The sequence below is a fragment of the Oncorhynchus tshawytscha genome, linkage group LG12 (genome assembly GCF_018296145.1).
Source record: "Oncorhynchus tshawytscha isolate Ot180627B linkage group LG12, Otsh_v2.0, whole genome shotgun sequence".
Classification (NCBI taxonomy): Eukaryota; Metazoa; Chordata; class Actinopteri; order Salmoniformes; family Salmonidae; genus Oncorhynchus; species Oncorhynchus tshawytscha.
In genome coordinates this window covers 39,452,571-39,471,215 of record NC_056440.1, presented here as the reverse complement: position 1 = coordinate 39,471,215, position 18,645 = coordinate 39,452,571, and the positions used below count along the sequence as shown (strand labels likewise).

Sequence of the window (18,645 nt, the reverse complement as noted above, 5' to 3'; positions counted from 1 at the left end):
TTGAAGATATCCCTCTAGTGGTGTGGGGGCTGTGCTTTGGCAAAGTGGGTGGGGTTATATCCTTCCTGTTTGGCCCTGTCCGGGGGGAGGTCCTCGGCCCTAGGACCATGGGTCCACAGTGTCTCCTGACCCCTCCTGTCTCAGCCTCCGGTATTTATGCTGCAGTAATTTATGTGTCGGGGGGCTAGGGTCAGTTTGTTATATCTGAGTACTTCTCCTGTCCTATTCGGTGTCCTGTGTGAATCTAAGTGTGCTTCTCTAATTCTCTCCTTCTCTCTCTTGGAGGACCTGAGCCCTAGGACCATGCCCCAGGATTACCTGACATGATGACTCCTTGCTGTCCCCAGTCCACCTGGCCGTGCTGCTGCTCCAGTTTCAACTGTTCTGCCTTCTTATTATTCGAACATGCTGATCATTTATGAACATTTGAACATCTTGGCCATGTTCTGTTATAATCTCCACCCGGCACAGCCAGAAGAGGACTGGCCACCCCACATAGCCTGGTTCCTCTCTAGGTTTCTTCCTAGGTTTTGGCCTTTCTAGGGAGTTTTTCCTAGCCACCGTGCTTCTACACCTGCATTGCTTGCTGTTTGGGGTTTTAGGCTGGGTTTCTGTACAGCACTTTGAGATATCAGCTGATGTACGAAGGGCTATATAAATAAATTTGATTTGATTTGAACAGAGCGTGTATTTCATCGAAAAGCGCGAGAAAAACTGATCACTGAAAACTGAAAAAAATGTCAATGTGCCACTTGCATGTATTGTCTATGGGAGACCAATTTAAATGGGGCTTAGATTGCAAGTCCTACAGCTTCCACATGATGTCACCAGTCTTGTCAATTGCCTGGACGTTGTTTCTTGGTCAAACGAAGAAGAGAGACCCCTTTCCATCCGGTCTCCGACAGGAAGTTTTGGAAGAGAGATTTCGGAACATGATTTGAAGACGTGGAGCTATTGAATACACATCGCCCCGTGATCAATTTGATAGATTATTAACGTTTACTAATACCTAAAGTTGGATTACAAAAGTATTTCGAAGTGTTTTGTGAAAGTTTATCGTCGACTTTTTTGATTTAAAAAAATTACGTAGCGTTTTCAAACGGTGTTTTTTTATGGATCACACAGTTTTCATAGATCGATATTTAGGGTATATATGGACCGATTTAATCGAAAAAAAGACCCAATAGTGATGTTTATGGGACATATAGGAGTGCCAACAAAGAAGCTCGTCAAAGGTAATGAACGTTTTATATTTTATTTCTGCTATTTGTGTAGCGCTGGCTACGCTAATTCTTTTGTTTACGTCGCCTTCAGGTATTTCGGGGTGTTGCATGCTATCAGATAATAGCTTCTCATGCTTTCGCCGAAAAGCATTTTAAAAATCTGACTTGTTGGCTAGATTCACAACGAGTGTAGCTTTAATTCAGTACCCTGCATGTGTGTTTTAATGAACGTTTGAGTTTTAACGAGTGCTATTAGCATTTGGCGTAGCGCATTTGCCTTTCCAGATGGCTGGGTGGGACGCAGACGTCTCAGGGGACGCTAAGAGGTTGTTTAACGAAAGAATCACTGACATGATGTCAGCCTTTTGTGGCAGTGCTGAAATGCAATGTAAATGTTTTTGGGGGATTCAATTAATTTGCATGGCAAAGAGGGACTTTGCAATTAAATGCAATTCATCTGATCATTCTTCATAACATTCTGAAGTATATGCAAATTGTCATCATACAAACCAAGGCAGCAGACTTTGTGAAAATTAATATTTGTGTAATTCTCAAAACTTTTGGCCACGACTGTACCATTCAAAAGTTTGGGATCACTTAGAAATGTCCTTGTTTTTGAAAGAAAAACAAAACATTTTGTCCATTAAAATAACATACAGTTGATCAGAAATACAGTGTAAACATTGTTAATGTTGTAAATGACTATTGTAGCTGGAAACGGCAGATTTTTTAATGGAATATATACATAGGCGAACAGAGGCCCATTATCAGCAACCATCACTCCTGTGTTCCAATGGCACGTTGTGTTAGCTAATCCAAGTTTATCATTTTAAAAGGCTAATTGATCATTAGAAAACCCTTTTGCAATTATGTTAGCACAGCTGAAAACTGTTGTCCTGATTAAAGAAGCAATAAAACTGGCCTTCCTTGGACTAGTTGAGTATCTGGAGCATCAGCATTTGTGGGTTCGATTACAGGCTCAAAATGGCCAGAAACAAAGTACTTTCTTCTGAAACTCATCAGTCTATTCTTGTTCTGAGAAATTAAGACTATACCATGTGAGAAATTGCCAAGAAACTGAAGATCTCGTACTACTCCCTTCACAGAACAGCGCAAACTGGCTCTAACCAGAATAGAAAGAGGAGTGGGAGGCCACGGTGCACAACTAAGCAAAAGGACAAGTACATTAGAGTGTTAGTTTGAGAAGCAGACGCCTCACAAGTCCTCAACTGGCAGCTTAGTTAAATAGTACCCGCAAAACACCTGTCTCAACGTCAACAGTGAAGAGGCGACTCCGGGATGCTGGCCTTGTAGGCAGAGTTCCTCTGTTCAGTGTCTGTGTTCTTTTGCCCATCTTAATCTTTTCTTTTTATTGATCAGTCGGAGATATGCCTTTTTTTTTGCGACAAAAAATTGAAGAATGGGAGAAACTCCCCAGATACATGTGTGCCAAACTTGTAGCGCCATACCGAAGAAGACTCAAGGCTGTAATCGCTACCAAAGGTGCTTCAACAAAGTACTGAGTAAAGGGTCTGAATACTTATGTAAATGTTATATTTCATTTTTTTGCAAACATTTCTAGAAACCTGTTTTTGCTTTCTTATTATGGGGTATTGTGTGTAGATTGATGAGGGGAAAAAGCTATTTAATCACTTTTAGAATAAGGTTGTAACGTAACAATGTGAAAAAAGTCAATGGGTCTGAATACTTTCCGAACGCATTGTAAATATACTGAGTCATAAACATGGTCCATGTTTTGTTGTCATAGTTTGTGTATTCACAAGTAAGCTACAACTTCTACTGTAGTTTTCTCTGTATTGTGGAGACTAAGTTGATTGTTCATACAAGACTTGAAGTCTAATTTGCAGAAAATAAGGTCTTGGTTACTGACTGGTTTCTGTTGGAGGTGTGTAATTGTGTGGAGGGGACGGTGTGGGGTGACTGACTGGTGTCTGTTGGAGGTGGGTATTGTGTGGAGGGGATGGTGTGGGGAGACTGACTGGTGTCTATTGGAGGTGGGTATTGTGTGGAGGGGATGGTGTGGGGAGACTGACTGGTGTCTGTTGGAGGTGGGTATTGTGTGGAGGGGATGGTGTGGGGTGACTGACTGGTGTCTTGTGGATGTGGGTATTGTGTGGAGGGGATGGTGTGGGGAGACTGACTGGTGTCTTGTAGAGGTGGGTATTGTGTGGAGGGGATGGTGTGGGGAGACTGACTGGTGTCTATTGGAGGTGGGTATTGTGTGGAGGGGATGGTGTGGGGAGACTGACTGGTCTCTGTTGGAGGAGGGTATTGTGTGGAGGGGATGGTGTGGGGTGACTGACTGGTGTCTTGTGGAGGTGTGTATTGTGTGGAGGGGATGGTGTGGGGAGACTGACTGGTGTCTTGTGGAGGTGGGTATTGTGTGGAGGGGATGGTGTGGGGAGACTGACTGGTGTCTGTTGGAGGTGGGTATTGTGTGGAGGGGATGGTGTGGGGAGACTGACTGGTGTCTGTTGGAGGTCTTTCCAGGACACTTGCAGTACAAACAAATCTTCTGCCAGTGGTAGAAGCAGTGGGGGCTGAACAAAGTGTACAAGCCCAGAACCCACCACTTCATGGAGAGGCTTTTCCACCTCGTTGTGAAGTGCAGAAAGGACCAGATAGATGTCTACAAGGAGCCAGAGTCACAGCTCCCCAAAGCCAACATCGCCACAGCGCCAAAACCTGCTAAACCATTACCCAACACAAGAGTCGCACCAGTTAAAGAACATTCTGGAACCTGCTGCAATGTTCAACCAACACAACATCCATATTCAGTTAGACTGATGTTGTAGTATAATACAGAATACCTATTATGCTCCCAACTGCATTGTGGTATAGATATTACTAGCTGTACATATGTATATAATTGTGTTTTATATAAGTACTGTCAACTGACTAAATGATTCCAGCTGCATCAGAAACCAATAAAGTGAGTGACTTCAACTTGTGGATCAGTTCATTGTGATGTCCATGAAATGTATTTGGATAAACTAGCTCCAATCTCACTGCTAAAACAAATGATGCAGGAAGTTGGTGTACCATTTCAATTTTCATTTCTTCGCAAGTAATATTGACAGTCTGTCAATATAGTAAATAAGTAGACATGGTTTATTTGCTCTAGAGACTGAAGTGAGTTTACAAAGCAGTATGCAGGAACAGTTATGGCAATGTTGCCAGTTGTCATATGTCATAACATATATATTTACAGTAGAATAAAAATGTACTACTAACGCCTTTAATAAGTATTACAGTTCTACAAAAGGAATAGTTGCATAAGGTGTGTTTGGGTGGTGCATTAGGTGTTCGCAGTCACTTTGCTACAAGGGGAGATTGTTGTTATGTGACCTTTCAAATCTCCTCTTGAGAGTCATCAACCTCTTTTTTATTTTTTTATTTTTTAAATTTTACCCCGTTTTTCTCGCCAATTTCGTGGTATCCAATTGTTTTTAGTAGCTACTATCTTGTCTCATCGCTACAACTCCTGTATGGGCTCGGGAGAGACGAAGGTTGAAAGTCATGCGTCCTCCGATACACAACCCAACCCAGTTGCACTGCTTCTTAACACAGCGCGCATCCAACCTGGAAGCCAGCCACACCAATGTGTCGGAGGAAACACTGTGCACCTGGCAACCTTGGTTAGCACGCACTGCGCCCGGCCCGCCACAGGAGTCGCTGGTGCGCGATGAGACAAGGATATCCCTACCGGCCAACCCCTCCCTAACCCGGACGACGCTAGGCCAATTGTGCGTTGCCCCACAGACCTCCCGGTCGCGGCCGGTTACAACAGAGCCTGGGCGCGAAGCCAGAGTCTCTTGTGGCACAGCTGGCGCTACAGTACAGCGCCCTTAAACACTGCGCCACCCGGGAGGCCCAGAGTCATCAACTTCTTCGTATCCACGTGGTATTGTCTGTGAGAGAAAGAAAAAAACGCCATTAGACATTCATGGGCAATCATTGTGTACTGTCTGTATTTCTACTGAAGCAGCATGATGTTTAATATGAGACATCTCACAGACAGTGCCTCTTTGCTTGACATCGATGGAAAATCAAAAGAAATCAGCCAAGGCCTCAGAAAAAAAATTGTAGACCTCCACAAGTCTGGTTCATCCTTGGGAGCAATATCCAAATGCCCGAAGGTACCACGTTCATCTGTACAAACAGTAGTACGCAAGTATAAACACCATGGGACGACGCAGCCGTCATACCGCTCAGGAAGGAGACGCGTACTGTCTCCTAGAGATTAATGTACTTTGGTGCGAAAGGTCCAAATCAATCCCAGAACAACAGCAAAAGACCTTGTGAAGATGCTGAAGGAAACAGGTACAAAAGTATCTATATCCACAGTAAAACGAGTCCTATATCGACATAACCTGAAAGGCCGCTCAGCAAGGAAGAAGCCACTGCTCTTAGACCACCATAAAAAAGCCAGACTACTGTTTGCAACTGCACATGGGGACAAAGATTGTATTTTTTGGAGAAATGTCCTCTGGTCTGATGAAACAAAAATATAACTGTGTGGCCATAATGACCATCGTTATGTTTGGAGGAAAAAGGGGGAGGCTTGCATGCCGAAGAACACCATCCCAACCGTGAAGCACGGGGGTCGCAGCATCATGTTGTGGGGGTGCTTTGCTGCAGGAGGGCCTGATGCACTTCACAAAATAGATGGCTTCATGAGGCAGGAATATTATGTGGATATATTGAAGCAACATCTCAAGACATCAGTCAGGAAGCTTGGTCGCAAATGGGTCTACCAAATGGTCAATGACCCAAGCATACTTCCAAAGTTGTGTCAAAATGGCTTAAGGACAACAAAGTCTCACAGAGTGGGACCATCACAAATCAGGTATTGGAGTGGCCATCACAAATCCCTGACCTTAATCCTATAGAAAATGTGTGGGCAGAACTGAAAAAGCGTGTGCGAGCAAGGAGGCCTACAAACCTGACTCAGTTACACCATCTCTGTCAGGAGGAATGGGCCAAAATTCACCCAACTTATTGTGGGAAGCTTGTGGAAGGAGAACCGAAACGTTTGACCCAAGTTAAACAATTTAAAGGCAATGCTAACAAATACTAATTGAGTGTATGTAAACTTCGAAGCCACTGGGAATGTAATGAAAGAAATCAAATCTGAAATAAATCATTCTCTCTACTATTATTCTGACATTTCACATTCTTAAAATAAAGTGGAGATCCTAACTGACCTAAGACAGGGGATTTTTAGTAGAATTAAATCTCAGGAATTGTGAAAAACTGAGTTTAAATGTATTTGGCTAAGGTGTATGTAAACTTCCGACTTTAACTGTATGTACATTTCCAGCTACAGACTGATAACGCGACGTCTAGGATTTGCTTCTTCTGTAGTGATCAATAGTTTCAGTGTTTATAAGCGTTTTGCAACATTTGGCTCGTGCCTCAGTCTGCTTGGTCTATAGAGCGGTAGATTTCTGAACCATTTCTAACGTATTCAGCTGGCGTTGTACGTAACTGGTCTCATATGTTAATTATTCAGTGCGTCCTTTTAAACACTTGGGGAAAAACGGTGTTCCATTATGTTTTGCATAATCTCTGTGCTCACGTGGGCGTGGTTACCGACTTGGTAAACTTGACATTTAGAAGACTAAAATCACATTTCTATCTTTTTAAAAGTATTCTGATACTTAATCATTTATTTTTATACAACATTCAGATGCAAACCGCATAATTGAGAGGTACAGTTATATGGTTCTACCGTCTTTCATGATGTCACAACGAGTGTTCTTTCAGTCTCCACTGAACATTTACACATTCTCAAAAATATAAATATAGTTTAATTCTCCAATTTTGGGGCGGTAGGAGTTTTGGCGGGAGAAGGTCCTTTGTTCTGCTTTGGTCTCTCCCTCCATACTGCTTGACAAGTGAAGGTATTTACAACCATCATAAAACCCGCCCCGGGGGTGGGAGGGGTTGCCTAGCCACCACCCCCGATCTCCATCTCAGGACTGGCAAGTCATAACACTAGATATCCTGCAATGTCCTGGCAGACAGGAACATCGTTGAGACAAGTCCAATGGCTCTATTGAACAAGGACAACCATATCTACTCACTACTAGCGTGATCATGCAATCGGTGAAACACAAAGGCCACAATAATTGTTACAAAACATGGCTCAATCAAACAATGACGTCATTGGTTGAACTCTCCCGGCGCAAAAATTCTAAAACACTGCTATAGTGCATTATTATGTCTGAAACACCTCTCATCACAATTATGTAAGGAGACTGGAACAACACCTCAAATAGACTAGTCTGGCCCTTGACACAAGTTAAGTTTAATCTCGTGCTGTAGCTTGATTATCTTTGAATGCAGCACAGAATTATTCTTAAAGTCATTACTTAATGTATGTAGTTTATATATCAATTCTGGGGTCTAATGGTTTATGTTAGTGTTGTTTTCACGATATCTCACGTTGTTCGTCTGCATAATTTAAATATAACAATAATTTGCACAAGACAAAGTCCACTTGATCAATAGTTATTTCTCTTGTATCCAAAAGTGTCATTGGTGCCAATGACATCTATGGTGCCACCAACTGGTCTGGTGCAGCCATCTAAGGTTGCAGTGACTTTATATTCACACAGCTTCTAAGGACAAATACATAAGGTTTATACATCAAATTTTACACACCACATTTCATGCCCCAATGTCCATCGGCTCAGTGGTGTAGCGTGTCTGACTTTGAATACAGCAGCTAATCATTCTCAAGTTTATTAGAGGCTAATTCATTGAGTCTACTGTGTATACCAAATCTGGAGTCAATCGGACTTAATGGTTCATGAGAATACGTTTTTTAGCATTAGTATATGTACTAACGTGCATTTGCAGGTACAGTGATGCCATATTTGAATGCAGCAATGAATAATTCTCAAAACCATTAAAGACGGATGTAATAAGTCTAAATCCAACATCTGGAGTGAATCTGATGTGTGGTTCATGAGGAGAAGATGATTGCAGATGATTATTGTCAATAGCTCAGCCATCTTTTGACAAATCCCTTAGATTTTCTCAACTAAGTTAAGACATGTACCATGGGCCTACATTCATATGCTTCATGAGAGGTATTGTTTTGGCATTTTTTTTTTAGCATATTAGCTTATGTGCTAATATGCATCTACTGGTATAATGTGGCCATATTTTAATGCATTTATGTTATTTTTTCAAACTCTTTAGGGACTTGTGATGAGTCCAAAGAACACATTTGGAGTGAATCTGACTTTTAGTTCATGACAGGTAGATTTTGTATGATTAATTTAAGCATTAGCGTTACATTGTACAAAAAGAAGTGAATTCTTAATAGTTATGTTATTTTTTAAGATATCAATACCAAACTGTATATGGCTCATCGTGGTAATGGCTTTAATGAACCTACACAGTTTCAAGTAGATAGGCCATTGTGGAGCAGATTTATGAAGGTTTTAAATGGACACATAAAATCGGATTTCCTAATTGTATCTTTTATTCAGCCATCTCTTAACCAACCCCTTAGCTTTTCTCAAACTAAGTTAAGAGATGTAACATGGGCTTACCTACTGCATTTGGTGTTATTTAGAAAATCATTTAAAAAAGTTACCAATCTGTGCTTGAGTTATTTGACCATAAAAATAACACAATAGGTGTCACAGCTTTTTTGTGAACCACAAAAATATTTCTCATACTATATTACCTCATTCCATGTGTGTTTTTATCTGGCTATGTTGTGTTATATTGTGTTCCATTGTGCTGTGTTATGATTTGTGATATTGTGTTGTGTTGTTGCCATGTCAGCCATGGAAAAGAACAACCTGATGAGGCTTGCTCACACCATACCTTTCACACCTGGCTCCATAATGGGTAAGTCATCAGCCAGTTACGTTAAAGGGATAGTTCACTGTTTTTGAATTTTAGATATGTTTTTACTCCTAGGTTGTGGTTGTTTCCTCTAAAATGTTCTTAAATTTGTTAGCTGGTTGTGTAGCAATTTCTAGAATAATCTGGCTAGCATTTTATGAGAATATAGCAATGCTACCGGAATTGGCTGTTTCTGTTAGGGATTGATTCAGAAGCATGCCATCTCCCCCATTGTTGCATGGTCCCTGGCAGCGGGAGAGGAGGTGAGTGTCTACTCCCTGGAGGAGGTAGAAGCTGCAGGTGCGGAGTCCTCCATAATCTCCTGGTCGCCCCGGGGGCTGTCTGCAGTGCTGCAGCCGCTGTCCAGCGAGGGCTGTCTAGATGGGGCCCTGCGCAGGGCCATGCGCGTGTTGTGTACCTGGGCCGAGGGGGACATCCTGAGTGTGGGCTGTGTGTACGTGGTCAAAGCCTTCCAGCCCAAGGTGATCCGAACCTGGCAGAGGGTCTTCCACAGCGACACCCCCCTCCAACTCTGTCTGCGGGTATACAATTAATATATTACTTCATCATATACATTGTATACTGTAACATCATATATTGTTGTTAGGGCCAGGAGTGTTTTCTGACTATGAGACCTGTTAAACTCTGGGCCCTGGTTATTGTTAGCCTATAGTATCCTATAGTTATAGGCTATAATTGGCACTCAGATTCTTTACTTGTTCAGGTCACATAGTCAGGGAAAACTCCTGGTCCTACTTATGTATATCCACTTTCCACAGACAGCTGTTCACAACACCTTATTTTTGTTGTGTCTATTCGTTGTCTTCTTATTTTTGACCCTAATGTTTTACTTGGCATGTATTACATCCACTAATAGCATCATTCTGGCCATCTCTTGTCCTTACAGGAGATACAGCAACAGAGAGCTGCTCAGAAACTCATGCACGTGTTCAACCAAGTCAAACCAGAAAACGTGCCCCTTTCTCCCAGGTTTGTACTCAACATCTAGGACTTGTCTACATTGTGTGTGTGTACGCATGTATGAGCTGATTGACTCTGTCTGTGTAACGTTGAGTAAGGATGGGAGACAGGCGCAGGAATACGTAATAGGTGTTTTTTAATTATCAACCCAAAACAAAAGAACGAGGTGTAAAACCTCTCAAATAATTCACAGGACAAGACCCGTAATAACAAAAATACCTGTCGCACCAAAAACCAAATGAAACAGAGCACAGGTACTCAAAAGACCAACGGTCATGGGACAATGATCGACAAGGACAATGGGGAACAGAGGGCACATATATACACATACTAATCAGGGGGAATGGGAACCAGGTGTGCATAATGAGACAAGACAGTCCGGGTTTGGTGGTGATGATCCAGTTCAGTGACATCTAGAAGGCTGGTGAACGGAATGAGCAGCAGTACCAGGGGAATCCATGACAGTTTGAATGTGTGCACACATGTGTACGTGTGTTCATATGTGCATCAACTTATGTGTGTGTGTGTGTGAGATATATGTGTTACATATTTTAATGTGTTTCTCCCTCCCAGGTTCCTGGATGTGTCTCTTCTTCACTGTCACTCAGACGGAAAGTGGTTGACCATAGAGAGGAACATGTTGGGTGACTTCAGGAAGTACAACAATAACACCGGAGAGGAGATCACCCCCTGCTGTGGAATGGAGGAAACGCTCCTGGCCTTCTCCCACTGGACCTACCAATACTCCTGTAGAGAACTACTGGTGCTGGACATACAGGGTCTGTCTTTCTGTCCTGTTCTATCTGTTTTGCACCCACATCACCGAACCGGGTCGTCCTATAAACTACTACATTGAATTGAAGTCTCTTCTGTCTTTCCTTAATCTTTCACAGGAGTGGGGTCGGAGCTTACAGACCCATCGGTCATCCGAGCGGACGACAAAAGGTACTCGCCTCACGCAGTGGAGGTTCAGTGTTTGACACCGACACTTATCATCTTCTTGACATACATCTTTAAACCTCAAAAGAATGTATCTGACAAACGTAGATTTTTGGAGTACCCTATTCTGCCCCTGGTCTAACTGTAGCTTGACTGGTGACATGGTGTTTGGTCCTGCTAACCTGGGAGACACTGCCATCCAGAACTTTGTCCTCAAACACACCTGCAACTCCTGCTGCAAGAACCTCGGACTCTCGGGTAAGAGAAAGGAACTATTCAGACCACCACTGTCATAAGGGGGTTATGGAGGAGATAGTGTGTGTGTGTATGCGTGCTTGTAATGTGTGAGACTGTGTCGTCTGTTTGGCATTTGTAATCGGACAGTGGACCTGTAGTGCTCACGTGTGTGTGTGTGTGTGTGTGTGTGTGTGTGTGTGTGTGTGTGTGTGTGTGTGTGTGTGTGTGTGTGTGTGTGTGTGTGTGTGTGTGTGTGTGTGTGTGTGTGTGTGTGTGTGTGTGTGTCACATTCATGTCTTCACCTGGGACATCGTGTTGGCTTGGAGATGAATGCCTGAACTTCAAATGAAGATAGAACCAGCTAATTAAGCCAAGGGAAGAATTTATTTGGATGACAACAAAGCATTGGAGGCAGGGGGAGGGACTTGCTTTGTGCGGTGTGCTGGGCTCTCTTTGATTATATATTAAACAGGGCTTTGTGCTGGCAGAGTGCTGTGGAGACATTAGCTTTGATTAGATATTAATTGCAGTCTCTGGGTAGACCCGAGACACACGATACTAGCATCTAGAGGGAGCCTCGAAATTCACTCCAAAATAAACAAGTGAGCAAACAGACAAACACACACGCAAACATTCAGCCATAAATGTGCTTTTTTCTTCTTCTTGTGTCCTCTCCAAGATTCCCGTAAAATCAAAACATATTAATGAAAAATCCATGGACTTCCTCTCCGGTCTGATCCAATTATCTTTTAAGTGGCAATGACTACGTCGACTGCCATGTAACTGATTGATGTTTGTGTTGTCAGATTTGAAGAGGAGCACAGACAGCTGCGGGAAAACAGAACACAGATCTTCTGAAGAGGAAAGTGGAGTGATCGTGACCAGAGTGTAACCTCTGACTTGAAAGCAGAAGTCCGCCATCCTAACCTCTGGTTCAGGTGGGATGAAGTTGCCATTAAAGCATAAAGACACTGATCAGTTCAGTTTCTTTCTCACGAAATGGTTATGGATAGGAATAGGGAAGGCTTACTTGATCCAGACGTGTGCTTAAGGGAAACTTCTACCATGAATAAAAGCACTCACTTGGGGCTTTGAATGGATAGTGTACATTGTATAACGTCATGTGGACTACCTCTTGTGTTAGATGGCTGGTAGGGCTTTGGTTTTAAAAAGGATTAACATTGCATTAGTCTCAACAGCAAGCCAGATGCCGTAGTCTTGCATTCGTTCCAGCTATGGCGTGCATAGTGGAGGGAGGCCAAGGCGAATACATTTCATGTACATACACTCCCCGCCGTATTTATTTGGACAGTGAAGTGAAATTTGGCTCGATACTCCAGCATTTTGGATTTGAGATCAAATGTTTCATACGAGGTGACGGTACAGAATGTCACCTTTTATTTGAGGGTATTTTCATACATATTTGTTTTACCGTTTAGAAATTAAAGCACTTTATGTATCTAGTCCCCCATTTGAAGTTGTCATAAGTATTTGGACAAATTCACTTAAAGTGTATTAATGTATTCAAAAGTTAGTATTTGGTCCCATAATCCTAGCACACAATGACTATATCAAGCTTGTGACAAAACAGGAAACCGTCTTTAGAGACAGTGACCAAATTGCTCCGGCTGGACTCAAGCATTTCTTTATGAAATTAAAACAAAACTTGATAAAAAAAAATAAAAAACTATTTATTTATCAGTCATTGCACATTAAAGCTTCAATCTAGGATTTTTTTTTCTTCAGCAAAACAGTCCCTCTCAAATGTTTTTTTTTCTGTTTTCAAACTCATATTTTCATTTTTTTTTAGCAATGCTGAATGCTAAAATGTATTGTTATGCTGCTGATGTTCAAACTGGTTCCATGAAAAAAAACGATTCTTCTCATCGAGCATTGGCATAACTCAGTTGGCATGGTTTATGTCTTACATTCAGGAAAATACTAATACAAGAATAACTCAACCTGATCTCTTGGTGGTTGGAATTCACACAGCTCAGACTCAAACTATTACAAGTATAATGGATAGCATAGATTTTTTGATACTGCTATTAGTCCCTTCACAGTTCCCATTGAAGATGTCAGCATTGTTGCCCTTAAAAATGCTAGTTTGTGTGTTTGTATGTGAATGGAAAAAGAACAAGACAGAAATGCATCCATAACATTTCTTTTATTTTTCTTCCCACAAAGAAATGTCTACAAAAGCGATAAAATATAGAATTTAACAAAAATCACTTCAGACCTTGACTTCATTATTTACATCTCGAAGGAGGAGACACTGAGATGGCTCAGGAAAACTCAGAACTTCAACACAACTGGATCACCAAAGCTCTTAATTTATGTCGCTACCTCACACACACACACACAAAGCTGGGTCACAGCTGGGTCAAAGTTCTAAGGTCTGAGCTGACTCAACAAGTGAAAAAAGCAAACATATAAACAAACAATTCAATGTAATGAAATACACACTTGCCTCAAAATTCCCCTTTTTGATTGGACCTCAAGTAAACTCACAGTAAAGCAACTATTTCCCATTACGCCAATCGAGCTTGTCCTCTCTAACTATGGCACTTGAAAAAAACCTGTTCCTTTAAAAAAAAATTTTTTTTTTAGTTTCTGTACCCCATACCTTTAAGGGTTTTGGTCACAGATGCTACATTTACTTTACTTTCTCACCCTGGGAAGCAAAGACATTCTAATCAATAAATTAACCATTTCAACACTACTCCAATAGCACACACGTTTAATGCATTAAGAAAGTATACAAAGCATCAATAGAACAAAGAACCTCAATTTCTCCCTCTCTCGTTCATTCACTCTCTTTCAGCCTCACTCTCTCTCTCTCTCTCTCTTACACAAGCCCGCACAAACACACACACACACAGGTTCTCTAAGGAGGCAGAAGTTGGGGTGTAAGTGTATTTGACTAAGCATGTGAAACGTTTCCGATGAAGTATATAAAATGGCGGCGCACGTTGTCCAGTGGTCTCGTTGGGATTAACAACCACGTTTTGTCTGCGCTCCATGGTGTCTGTTGATGGAGTAAAAGGCGCTTAATGCGTTCAGTCCCTCACACTGAAAACGCTACTCCATAACATTCAGAATAAAATAATCCCACCCCTGCCAAACCCACCCATCACTCCCACCCCTGACCCACAGCATTGCTTGAGAAAACACAAAAGCCCCAATGTTTCATTGCCATGAAACGGCATGCAAAGATAACAGAACGACAATAGGCTAATAGTAATAAGAGTATTAGTAATAATAATAACAATAATAATAATAATAATAATCGTAATAAAATTCAAATAATCTTACAATACAGTAGTAAATGCTTTCCAGATATTATTGCTACAGTACCTTACAGTGTTGATTTGTCACTCAGATGACCAACCCCGTCCCCCAAACCCAACCCCAACCCCCTGATTCACAGTCTAGAAAGGGAAAATAAAAACAAAGTGGGTTTAAATTCACTGTCCTATAGGCATGGAATGGTTGGACGCCAGCTTAGTTATGGTCTTCCTTCATTGTAACACAAGCAGCATATCTAGAACAGGGGTGGTTTTATGAATGCACCTGAAAATGTTATTTTCAGGACATTATTAAAGGAATTTCTGGGACTATAGATAATGGCTCTCCCCATTATATGGACCCGGACAGTGAATCTTAGACAGACAGACACAGACAGACAGACAGACAGACAGACAGAGACAGACAGGACAGACCTTGTCTGGGTAGGTTCCTTCGCTGGGAGCCACCAGCATATTTATCTCTCCCAAAAACGCTTACATTTTTCAAAAATGTAAAAATGTTATTTTCATGCAAAGACAGAAAAATCGTTGCTCCCTGAGAGAGATGCTGTGTAGTGCATTGAAATGCAAGTGATTGTCTTTAACGAGCCACTGACCTCTGACCTATGAGGGGAGAGGGATGGGAACTACTTTTGGGCCGGTGGTGGTGGGGGGGGGTATGGAATGAGCTATGACTAGAAGCTCATCCTGTGTATACAGAGGATGACAGGACAACATAGTGGTCACTGCATATGGGAAAGGGTGGGGGGTAATGGATATGGGAAGTGGGAAGTGGAGGAAAATGTCTCAGGTCATACTGTTCTGTACACTGGCACTGGCTAGCATCTATTCTCCACTAAAAGCTCAGAGGGATTTGGCAACTGTGCGAAACACGTAAACGTGTCTATTATAACATCTAAGGAAATCCTCGAAGATCTTCAACATTAACATTTAAAAAGCATTTGAAAAACATTCTAAACTGTTCATAAACTAAACAAAACAGGAAGTGATTGTCTATCATAGCTTACTATAAAGATTATACAATGTATTGCAACTTTAAGTGGCAAACGTTTCAGTGAAGAATATCTATTACCCCTAGAATAAGCAGTGCAAGATCTACAGTCCCAGAGTGCACTCTCTGTAATGTGGAATGTGTTTCAAGTTTCCATTTTAATCTGAAAGATTGAACGTCCGATTGTCAGTCAAATTGAAAGAAATGATCAGTGGACATCCTGGTGTATCCACTCCAGCTAATCATGACTACCCTGTGATTGACTGTTCTAGAAGGACGAGGCTGAGCAGAGGAATGCAAGGGTAAGGATAAAGCAGTGTGAAAGTTCTATCTCCTCGGAGAGAAAGAGCGAGAGAAAGTATTCTTCATTTAAGATGCCCAGTGATTAGCATGGGCGTAGATTGTGCAAAATGAGGGGGATGTAAGAGAGGAAGAGGTTTATGCAGTGTCTAGGGTTCTTATATTCACTGACTAACTAGGCCATCATGAAAAGACACCAAGATCAACACAGTCGTTTTGGCTAGGTGGCGTGGAGAGAGGTGGCGGTAGGTTTAGGGGGGCTGGCAGGATGGCAATCTGCCAGAAACTTTTTTTTCTCACACAAAATAGAATATTTATGTACATATCTTCACCTTGAAGAGTAGCCATAATTGTTTCACTCCTTTTACAGTTGAATAGTTCTCAACTGACTGATGCAAAACCCTCTTCACATATCAACAGAGCCAGACAAGGTTTCTCGACGTACCAAGAGCACCCCCCCAGGTTTAACCCAATATTCTTTAACACGTCTCATTTAAATCTTGACAAATTCTGTACACATTAATCTATCAAATAAAAAAACACATAGACAGGTTATCAGCCACATAGGGCAGCTGCAATTTTAAATTAGGACTAAAATATTAACAGAAAAATAAGTAATACTGGAATCCGCTCTGTCCTAAAGAATATGTACAATAGTTTTTCTGAATCCACACGAATGCCCCCCCACCTTCAATATCACAATATCATGTAAAAAAAAAAAATGTATCAAAGATAAACAAATTGACTTACCCAGTTAAAAGACAGCTTAAATGTGCTAGTTAAAGTCTGTACATTTCTGATCAGTTCTGAAGAGCCCCTTGATCGTGGGTGCATTATATACATTCTTTAGACTGTATCGGTGAATAGGGTTGGATAAGTGCTGGACATTCCTAGTGTTTGCGGCTGTAAGTGTCTGGAGGGTCCGGGCCTGGGGTCCGGGCTTTGCGGTTGCGGTAATGATGTGTCCGCGGTCACGTTGTGGTCCACTCTCTGAGATTGGACCGTAGGCAGTCACTTGGGTATGGTGATGGCTGCATTGGGGTCGGGATTGAAGAGCTCCTTGTAGAGTGGGGGGAAGAGCACATTGACCGTCTCGGGATGAAGCTGCTGGAAGGCCTGTAGCTCCTCGGTGTGGAGAGTACACAGGGCCGACAGCGTGGGGATCCGACCAATCAGCTACAGAGGACAGAGAGGAGTCAGGGGTGATGGGTCAAGAAGTCTCAGGCTGTACAAACCGCAGCTTAAGCAAAAAAGGCTGTCTAAAATACCCTGCCATCCAGGGGTGCAACTTTCACTGGGGAAGGGGGAAATGCCCCCCCCCCCACACACATTCTGAAATTGCATTTTTGTCCCCCCCCCAGTTTTATCATTGGAATGTGATACAAAACTAGGCAACGGTGTGCTTTAGGACCACGCGGACGCCTCAGAGCGGTCAGGTAAGCTGTTTGGAGTGTTTATCCGATTGGATAAAACTATATATATATATACAGTGGGGAGAACAAGTATTTGATACACTGCCGATTTTGCAGGTTTTACTACTTACAAAGCATGTAGAGGTCTGTAATTTTTATCATAGGTACACTTCAACTGTGAGAGACGGAATCTAAAACAAAAATCCAGAAAATCACATTGTATGATTTTTAAGTAATTCATTTGCATTTTATTGCATTTGAAAAGAAGAACTTAATATTTGGTACAGAAACCTTTATTTTCATTTTATTGCATGACATAAGTATTTGATACATCAGAAAAGCAGAACTTAATATTTGGTACAGAAACCTTTATTTTCAATTACAGAGATCATACCTCAGGAGGCTTTCCTGTAGTTCTTGACCAGGTTTGCACACACTTCAGCAGGGATTTTGGCCCAAACTCCTCCATACAGACCTTCTCCAGATCCTTCAAGTTTCAGGGTTGTCGCTGGGCAAACAGCCACCACTAACATTGAGTGGCTAATTTCAGCTCCCTCCAAAGATTTTCTATTGGGTTCAGGTCTGGAGACTGGCTAGGCCACTCCAGGACCTTGAGATGCATTACTGTATCGGAGCCACTCACTTTCAGTATGCCCTGGCTGTGTGTTTTACTTGGGTTGTCGTTGTCATGCTGGAAGACCAAGCCACGACCCATCTTCAATGCTCTTACTGAAGGAAGGAGGTTGTTGGCCAAGATCTCGCGATACATGGCCCCATCCATCCTCCCCTCAATACGGTGCAGTCGTACTGTCCCCTTTGCAGAAAAGCATCCCCAAAGAATGATGTTTCCACCTCCATGCTTCACGTTTGGGATGGTGTTCTTGGGGTTGTACTCATCCTTCTTCCTCCAAACACAGCGAGTGGAGTTTAGACCAAAAAGCTCTATTTTTGTCTCATCAGACCACATGACCTTCTCCCATTCCTCCTCTGGATCATCCAGCTGGTCATTGGCAAACTTCAGATGGGCCTGGACATGCGCTGGCTTGAGCAGGGGGACCTTGCGTGCGCTGCAGGATTTTAATCCATGACGGCGTAGTGTGTTACTAATGGTCTTCTTTGAGACTGTGGTCCCAGCTCTCTTCAGGTCATTGACCAGGTCCTGCCGTGTAGTTCTGGGCTGATCCCTCACCTTCCTCATGATCATTGATGCCCCACGAGGTGAGATCTTGCATGGAGCCCCAGACCGAGGGTGATTGACCGTCATCTTGAACTTCTTCCATTTTCTAATAATTGCGCCAACAGTTGTTGCCTTCTCACCAAGCTGCTTGCCTATTGTCCTGTAGCCCATCCCTGCCTTGTGCAGG

General features: G+C 42.3%; 2 protein-coding genes across 3 annotated transcripts in view; one reads left to right on the top strand and one right to left on the bottom strand.

The window, feature by feature from the left end:
* The window catches only part of LOC112264136 (transient receptor potential cation channel subfamily M member 7-like), a 65,385-nt gene extending 52,759 nt beyond the window's left edge, over nucleotides 1–12,626 (top strand). Inside the window, exons 33-39 of the mRNA XM_042331100.1 lie at nucleotides 9,051–9,116; nucleotides 9,366–9,655; nucleotides 10,021–10,103; nucleotides 10,668–10,873; nucleotides 10,988–11,039; nucleotides 11,182–11,291; nucleotides 12,077–12,626. Coding sequence (XP_042187034.1) covers nucleotides 9,051–9,116; nucleotides 9,366–9,655; nucleotides 10,021–10,103; nucleotides 10,668–10,873; nucleotides 10,988–11,039; nucleotides 11,182–11,291; nucleotides 12,077–12,162 — 893 coding nt within the window. The 3' untranslated portion in view covers nucleotides 12,163–12,626. The remainder of the gene's footprint in view (nucleotides 1–9,050; nucleotides 9,117–9,365; nucleotides 9,656–10,020; nucleotides 10,104–10,667; nucleotides 10,874–10,987; nucleotides 11,040–11,181; nucleotides 11,292–12,076) is intronic.
* Nucleotides 12,627–15,249: 2,623 nt separating this feature from the next.
* LOC112263251 (nuclear receptor ROR-beta-like) overlaps nucleotides 15,250–18,645 on the bottom strand; it is a 30,046-nt gene continuing 26,650 nt past the window's right edge. For both annotated transcript variants that reach the window (XM_024439320.2, XM_024439319.2), the window contains exon 10: nucleotides 15,250–17,045. In XM_024439320.2, the coding sequence (XP_024295088.2) occupies nucleotides 16,881–17,045 (165 nt within the window). In that variant the 3' untranslated portion in view covers nucleotides 15,250–16,880. The remainder of the gene's footprint in view (nucleotides 17,046–18,645) is intronic.